General features: G+C 41.8%; 2 protein-coding genes across 2 annotated transcripts; one reads left to right on the top strand and one right to left on the bottom strand.

Annotated features, from left to right (window-relative positions):
- Positions 1-1228: 1228 nt before the first annotated feature.
- On the bottom strand, positions 1229-6563 carry Itgbn (Integrin betanu subunit). The gene is made up of 6 exons (XM_001357474.4): positions 6342-6563; positions 6195-6271; positions 5405-5594; positions 2974-3724; positions 2718-2913; positions 1229-2657 (listed from the first exon to the last, which is right to left on the bottom strand). The coding sequence occupies exons 1-6, from the start codon at positions 6439-6441 to the stop codon at positions 1557-1559; spliced, it is 2415 nt and encodes an 804-aa protein (XP_001357510.4). The 5' UTR covers positions 6442-6563; the 3' UTR covers positions 1229-1556.
- Positions 6564-7049: 486 nt separating this feature from the next.
- LOC26534434 (uncharacterized) lies at positions 7050-7967 on the top strand. The gene is made up of 2 exons (XM_015180121.2): positions 7050-7313; positions 7362-7967. Exons 1-2 carry the CDS (start codon positions 7164-7166, stop codon positions 7575-7577), a joined length of 366 nt encoding a protein of 121 aa, XP_015035607.2. The 5' UTR covers positions 7050-7163; the 3' UTR covers positions 7578-7967.
- Positions 7968-8613: the final 646 nt, after the last annotated feature.

Genomic DNA, 8613 nt, shown 5'->3' with positions numbered 1-8613 from the left:
GTGTTTTTGGCATTTTTCCGGGCGCACCTCCACGCGGGCCGAAAACGTTGGTCTATGGTTTTTCGGGGATTGTGGGTTTGAGGTCTGAGGGTTGAGGGTTGAGGCGAGGAAAGAACCATTTACTAAATCTAAGCTACAAATCTAGTGATATTACATTTAGTTAAAGCGTGAAAGAGAGAGAGGTAGTAGTATACTGACGGGGGAGTGAAAGCGTTTAGCCTTAATTAATTGAATTGTATTTTTGTATAAACCACATCTATAAGAACCTTATATGTACTACAACACATATGTAAATGTCCAGGCAGTCGTCTAAGAATACTTTAAGATAATACTTTGTTTTGCATTTCCCGTTTTGCCGTAGTCATTCTTGAGTTAAGTTTTCGCCCTCTTAAGCCATTAATTCTTAAAAGAAAAAAATACTTTTGCTAAATTCTGAAAAACTTTAAATGAAAGATTAAACACTTGTTGGAACACTGTTTTTTTTTGTTTAGCCAATAATTATTATCTAAAGATGTATCAAATTAATTCTATAAAATATTTACTTAAAACAACAAAAAATTATAAAAAAAAAACAAAAAAAAAGTTTAGATTTTTTGTTGGAAAGAGCTTTCAAAATACAGCCTAAATGGTAAGATAAGGGGTTTTTGGTAAGGTAACAACGAAAATTCCTATGGCCAAATTATGGTAAAGCTATTGATACTGATTTTAATAAATGATTCTTAGTTTTAAAGTTAAAACCCAAGAATCAAAGATTTGGATCAATATCAAATGAAAGGAAAAGGCTTTTATTTATTTTGAATTTAATTTTTTAATTTATTTATTCGTTCGTTACGAGGGACGAGTCGTAAACAAAATAATTGAATCATTTTTCGAATAACAACATTCGTATTTCTTATTTTTAACTGAAGTTTTGTTCTATAATTTTGCCTTCTTTTGATAAATTTGGGTATTGAACATTTTTTTATGAATTATGGTTTTGTTTATGTATTTTTTATTCAATTTTATTTAACAATTTTATTTTATAATGTTTTTTTAGAGGTCGTGATTCTTTTCCTTCACAAATTGGTCCTGGAACTTTCGTAGCTTCAGTTTACGGTCTGGGAAATATAGGGGCGCAAAATTTATATTTTTTTTCTTTTTTTTTCAAAATTTTCACTCTAGAAACTCTGCAAAAGTCGAAGAAAAACCTTTTCTTGTGCTTTTATATTTTATTTATATAGATAAATGATTGGCCGTTGTTTAAGGTATCGTTTATGTCTATAAATAGATGACAACGGTGCAGATAATTATCTGTTTAAAAGTTGGGGTCAAACCATGAGAAGGGCCTATGGATACGAAAGGTTTTTGTGTACTAGTTGTAGAGTGCTATATGCGAATGATCCTTGAACACAACGAATGGTACTTAGAAATATATAAAGCTATAAAAACCTATGATCTATCTATACTTAAGAACCTCTGACTCTTTAGAACGAGGCTTTGCACTTCACATATGATCCTCTGAGCCAAAAGAGGCCTTTAAAATAAACCCTTAACTAAAGACATCAATCGATGATCGATCAACTGGCAAATGGATTCTCATCAAACTTGGTACTCAATGCCTTCGGTACTACATAGCGACCCACGGGATCGCGGTAAAGGGGATTCTCCTGGCTGACACGCTTGGCCCACTCCTCCTCGAAGCGGGCATACTCGCGGGCATCCTTCCTTCGGATGCACCAAATGAAAAGGAATATCAACAGCAGGCCGATCAGCAGCGTGAACCCCGAAATGAACCCGAACAGAGCCACATAGTCGAGGGGTTCGCAGTCCGTGGCCTGGATCGAAAGATAGTTGGCGTGATCGATCACCTGATAGCCAAAGTAGCTGTCACACTGGATGCCATGCTTATTGACGATCCGCACCAGACAGCGGACATCCGCCTCCAGTTCGGCCACAAAGGAGTAGGTGAAGCGCTCCTGGCTGTCGAGGCTCGTGCAGATCTCACTCAGATTGTCGCACGCCCCCATGCCCTGCCGCTGCTCGATCAGGCAGGTGACACACGGCTCGTAGAACTGGCACAGTTTGTTGTCCTTCTCGGGATCGATCTCGCAGAACTTCCCCAGGAAGGGGTCATCGCAGCTGCACTCGCCGCAGTCGCAGGTTCCGCGCTGGGAGCACAGCTCGCCCGTGGGTCCCAGACAGGCGTCGGTATCCTCCTTGCAATTGCACCGATTGCCCGACCATCCGTACTTGCAGACGCACTTGCCACAGTAGCAATCGGCCCGATCCTCATCGCAGTCCTGGCACTCCCGACACTCGCAGTAGTCTCCCGTATAGCCAGGATCACAGTTGCAGCTGCCACAATCGCACTCGCCACGATTGGAGCACACCTGTGCGGACCGGCCACCATCGTCTGGGTTGGGTTCACGGCACTGCAGCAGCAATGCCTCGTTGGTGGTGATATTCGTGTGGTCGGTGGGGCACATGCAATAGGTACCCGTCCAGCCCTCGTCGCAGACGCACATGCCGCAGTACAGGTAGCCTTGATCCAAGCACTGAAAGCGTCCTTCCTCGTTCTGGGGCTCGGGCTCCTCCTGGCACGGACACGGACGCTGCAGCTCCACGTCCAGTTCCATGTACTCATTAAGAGAGGTCTCCTCTACTCGGATTTTATGCGTCTAAAATGGTGGAAGGTTAGACAGATCTTGAGCGAGAGTTTATGGGGCTGTTCCACTTACAAGAACCCCATTCGGGGGATACTCCTTGAGTGTGACATTCACATAGAATTCGATCTCCTTGCCCAGGCTCAGATTGTTGCAGTAATTCCGCTTCCTTAGCGTCGGGAACTGTCCGGCACAATCCGTATAGTACTCCAAGTGGATAAAGTCCGGACTGTTGTCATCGAATTGAGTGCGCTTGATCAGGCTCTCGTAGCTAGAGAAATCAGAAGAAATTATCAATCAATTTAGAAGGTGATTGATATGCTTTACCAACCTTTTCTTAATCAGTTCCAATATATTCGATGAATCCGCACTGAGTATATCGACATAGCTGATCTCCTTCATCAGGGCACTCAATTCCCGGTAGGTGCTGACCACCTCCTTTGTCACGGCAAAGATCACATTGATCTTGCGCCTCAGAAGCTCTCTATAGATCTCCTCCAATGAGGGATAATCGTACTCCAAGGAACCCGTATACTCGCCCGCTCTATTCAGATGACACTGACGATCATTCCGCTCAACGATGCCAGCCAGGAGACCATCGCCGGCCAAGTGCATAAACCCATCGGTGACCAGGATCACCACTTTGCGGGCCTGCTGCTGCCAACCGATCTCCTTGGGGCAGACGATCACCTGCATCAGAGCATCCAGTCCGCCCTCCAGATTATCCAGATTCCCGGTGATCTTGCTGCCCGCCACTGCGGCTGTAAATGCTCGAATATCTTCGGTTAGCGAGAGCTGATGCCGATACCCGTAGGTTGGCTCGCAGACGGCCCCCACGAGGGCGCAGGGATTCTCCTTGAATTGAGGCAGTACCATCGGCATCGTGGGCTTGTCCGCGAACGAGCCGAACCCCAAACGATAGTTTTCCGTGAGATTGCGCAGTGTCTGGGTTAGTTGTGTGCCCAGTTCCTCGAGCGTTTCCTTGTCGTCGCGCATTGTCCAGGTCAGGTCCATGAGGACATAAAGGTCGAGTGGATTGTTGCGTGCCGTTCGATACCGCAGCTTGATGCTTTGCGTGTTCCCTAGAGAGACAGGACAGCAAAGGTTATAGCTACTATAGATTATAGCCACAGGTTTATGAGCTGTTTTACGAGCTGCCACATCTGCATAAATACTCGTAAAAACAAGCAGGAGGAGGGCTCGGGTCTGCTCTAGATTCCCTTTCATTACTACTTGAACTGGTTAACACCCCTGGGATAAATGGCTGTCTTCCTTGTAATCCTTGAGCGTGTAATTTTCGACCGATACCTAATTGAAGCACTTCACAAATGTATTTCTGAAGCAGACTTCATTCGATCCCAAAAATAAACGATGTTAATGGCTTTTCAATTGGTTCTTTTGCGCAGCTGGGCCACAATCCTTTAATCGGTGCCCTCAAGAACCCTAATTGAAATGCAAACGGCAGCTCATTTAATATTCCTCGATGGGTTTTTATTCCCTTCTTTCAAGGCAATTCATAAAGGTATATTTAAATTTGATCGGGAATTCTTGGACTTTATGTGAAGTCATTTCGAAGGCATTGGGATATTTCGAGATAATTGAGTTGAGCTGCAGGAGACCTTCTTTTTCCTATAGGAGAAACAATTTCTAAAGAGAAAAATTAGACTAAAAATACACAAAGAACCTTTCACAACCCCTGCAATATCTAAACTTTAGGGCTTGCTTTATGGATTTATACAGAAACAAGGCTATCCGAAAATCGCAGAAAGCCCTAGAAGCTGTAAGGATTCACAGACTACCAAACTATATACATAGTACCCATTGAACCTAACACCCATGCATAGAATTATGTATGTATGTATGTATGTATAGTTCTCAGTGAAGGATCCCAATTCTGTGTAAATACCATCAAAATGATCTATCAAAGGTACATATACATATGGGTGCTGGTGGATTTGGAAACTAATTTTTAGATAGTTGCTCTTAAATTTGTTCTTAGCCATTAAAGGTTAGAAGGACATAGGAATTATAGAAGTAGAAAGACAGCATCTGTACAATATATCAGTGCCATAAAGTGCAGGAATAATTATGATACCACTCCCGCAAAAAACCGTATATGTATTCGGTTATTTTCTAAATAAATCAAAGTTTGTTCAACAAGCGAATCTGATCTACCTTCATCGGCTCTTAGTTACTCTTTATAAGAAATTATCTTTTAGTTCAGATTTGCACTCCCCCTCCCAACCCTATCTAAATGGGATTTTGCTAATCCTTTACTTAGCGCCTCTCATGCCACCACTTGACAATTAACAGTTCACTGAACCCAAGGCGAACAATAGAGAGAGAGAGTGAGTGAGTGAGCTTATGAGGGAGAGTGACAGCGAGGGAGATGAGAGATTTATTCCCACGCCTAATACACGAACAAACACCCAGCCCCCGTGTACAGCGAGAGGGAGAGAGAGAGAGAGAGAGGGAGAGATGTGACAACCACAAAATGCTGATAAGAGAAGCAGGAACACAAAACAAACTGTTCAAAATGATGTGGAACAAATCGGCAAAGCAAACACAGCTCGCAGACGAAACGAGTGCGAAGGAGAGGCAGAAGAGTGACACAATTGATAGAGCCGTTAAGAAGGGAGCTACCAAAACACAACAACGGAAAACTGTTCGCTGTTACATTTGATAAATTATTGGATAAGATAACCACCACCACCACCACCACCATCACCACCAAATGGGCACACTCATACGCTCATATGCACCTTTGACCAGCTTGAGGTATGCCCGCTGCGGCGTCACCTGAACCGCTTGATCATCGCTCGTCTGGTAGTCCTTGAGGGGACGCTCCTGCAGTAGATCGACCACCGGCTGGTTCTCGTAGATCTCATTTTCGCTGCAGTTGAACTTCAGGAGTTGGGAGCGAGTGAAACAGCGCCAGCGCACCTGATAGGCCTGTCGGAATGAGAGAGGGAGAGAGAGAATTAGTACACAGGAAAAAATCCATAGGTGTTTGGTGTAATTCTTCAAATGCTTGACTACAATCCCACCAATTAAACGTTCTAGGGTATCGAATTGATCAAATTGCATTTGCTGTACAAAATTTTCCATAAGTGAATGACATCATTTGAATAAAATGAAACAAGTTAAGTACTTTTAACAGATATTGACTCATATCCTATAGGAATCCACAGAGTATTCGTCGTTTCATTTTGTTTTGATTGCCTTAAAAAATGCCCACTGATTATCAGCAGCAGTTAACAGCTGATGTGATAGGGTAAAGAAATACTATTCCAAATATGTTGCGTTTTTGGTTTCTCAAGTGGTATTTCGGATCAATAAAGATTTGCGATAACCAATCAATACCATTGGGGACGGGAAGTCTACTAAATTTGATTGCCTTGAATGGGTTATTGATCTCATTAATTCTCGTTTCAAACTACACAAATTTGATCAGTAAATATCAAACACTGTCTGATCCTCCACAGCTCTCCCAGTGTTGGGGTTAAATCTATATTGATTTGAGGAGGGGCTGTTGAATTTTGAATGGCTCACCTTGTCCGTACACCAGGCACAATCCAGGTGGGCGCCCAGGCATCTCTCACAGCTGTCCGCATGCATGCATTGCTCATCTACCCCCATCCAAGAGAGAGCCAAAGAGTTAAAGAGAGTGCAGGTGAGAGTTATGTAACGGTAACGAACCAATCGAAACAGCTGTGATCTTCGTAGGCATCAATGAGAGCATCGCGGCAATCAGCAGCAGCGCCAACAAAAAAACACCTTGACCGCTGACTAACGGCATGTTTTTTTTCGCACTTAATTAAAATTTCCCGCAAATTTTCCAAAAAGTAAAAAAAACCAGAAAACAACCGTTCGGCGACAAAAGCAAACCGCAACTAATATTTTCCCCCTCTACGAAAAGCTTTCAGTTTTCAGTTGAGCTTCTAGTATTATCTTATCGTGTGTGACAGAGAGAGAGAGAGAGTGATGGATGGAGGGGGGGTTGGCGGGGAAAGGGAGTGACAAATGTGACAAATTATTAAATATATCAGAAAATGGCACCACAAAGAGTAGAGACGATTAGAAGAGAGCTAGTGTTGTACCTGTCAATAGGAGAGGTAGAAAAGAGAGAAAAGAGAGCGAATTAACAGTAATTAAAGTCTACTGATCAGCTGATCCAATCAGCTGGTTGGAGGGATAATGGCTGCCATCCTTTTGAATGTAGATTTGTATAGATTAATATCTATGAGAAATGTATATTTATTTTACTTTTTGGATTGCGATTTCCACAGCAAGATATAACAAATCATTTTTGGTCAGCCCGAGAAAAATACTCTTCAAGAATGCTGGGCACTAAAAATCAAAGCATTCCAAAACAGTCTTTGATTTTTCCATCAATTCTGGTAGCTTAGTTTTACTCATTCGTTCCGATCCGTTCCGTTCGTTACGTAAAGTGATTTTTGTCGCACACAAATAGAAAAAATTTTTCCAGTAATAAAATCTAAATTCTATTGAAAGTTCATTATGGAACACAACCGAAATACTGCTCGCACCATTGCTCGCGCTAAAAAGGTTAAAAATCAGAATGGTCAACTGATTTTACAAGCAATATTGAACTTGGACAGGATGTGCACGTACGCAGATATTGTGGAGCAGCTGCTCATTCGCGTGAATGTGAGTGTTCCCATAGTCGTTGTATGCTCTATAATTTTTGTTCCGCAGCGTTCGAGTTTTAAGCCTTACATTTTGCATGCAATTGCCGTTATACTGAAAGAAGCAGTGCGCTTTGGCTTTATACAGAAGTTGGGTGGCCGGTACTGTGTCATGTTCAACCCAGTCTCGGAGACCCCGAAAATCCGAGGGAAACGTACCCAAAAGCGTGCAGAGGAGTCTGCTAATATCGTAGGACCCATTCATGTATCAGTAAAAACTAAGTAAACTATCAAAATTCTCAATGATAAAGCAGTTTTATATTCAAACTTTCGCGCTCTGGTCTAGCGCGTTTAAACGTAATTTTAGACGGCATATTTACGGTATATTATGAAAATGAGACCGTATATTTCGGTATTTATTTGAATCGGTAATACTCGGTTGACGGACAGGGCCAGACTCATGTGCCGAGAAAACTTCAGCATGTCGCGCAACATGGGTGCAACATTCTGCATACCCAAGGGAAAAGGATATTATAGAAACTAAAATTTTGGTCATCTCAGGCTCCAATAATATGTTATTTTTGTATATTACTTTTTAAAAACAGTTGCGAAAACAGTATCCTCATGGTAAATTAAAGAACATTCACCAATTGATAAGCAACAAGTCTTCAAAGACCAGCAACATATCCGTGTCAACATTGCGACTGTTTTTGTTGAACCCTGTTTTAGTCAAAATACAATAAATGGGAGAACTTAAATGTAGTACATGTTGAAGGAAATTTATTCATCAATGGCATAAAACTATGTTGGCATTATTCAACGGAATATCAAAATTGAGCAATTGGAACGATTAGTCTCTTTTGTTGTTTTTGTTTGACTTTTTCGGTAAAACCGTTTTTTAGACAAAATCGAATAAAAGCAAATGTTTAAAATAAGAGAATCAAGAAGAAAATTGATTTCTTAATCGGATTAAATTATGTGGGTTGGACTAAACGTTCTATATATCTGGTAATATTCCGTGGAATATCAAAATCGAGGAAGTATGATGGAACTTGTATAATTCGTCAGTATATTGACGGTATATTTTAAAATTGAGGCGGTATATTTTGGTATATTTCGGTATATTTCGGTAGGTATATTTTAGCGATACGCCCGCGGTCACACTTGACAGTCTCTCCGAAACACGCTCTCCCGACTGGCTTTTTGTTGTTTTTCAACACAGTCTCTTCGAAAATTTTCTCGGTGACGGTTGTTCCGCGGCCGCTTGGGTTTTGTTTATATTTTTGACGCGGAAAATCGTATCGTCAATCCGGTTGGGAAAT

This window comes from Drosophila pseudoobscura, chromosome 4 (assembly GCF_009870125.1).
Source record: "Drosophila pseudoobscura strain MV-25-SWS-2005 chromosome 4, UCI_Dpse_MV25, whole genome shotgun sequence".
Taxonomy (NCBI): domain Eukaryota; kingdom Metazoa; phylum Arthropoda; class Insecta; order Diptera; family Drosophilidae; genus Drosophila; species Drosophila pseudoobscura.
The sequence above is the reverse complement of the archived record's forward strand: the minus strand, read 5'-3'. Positions and strand labels throughout refer to the sequence as shown.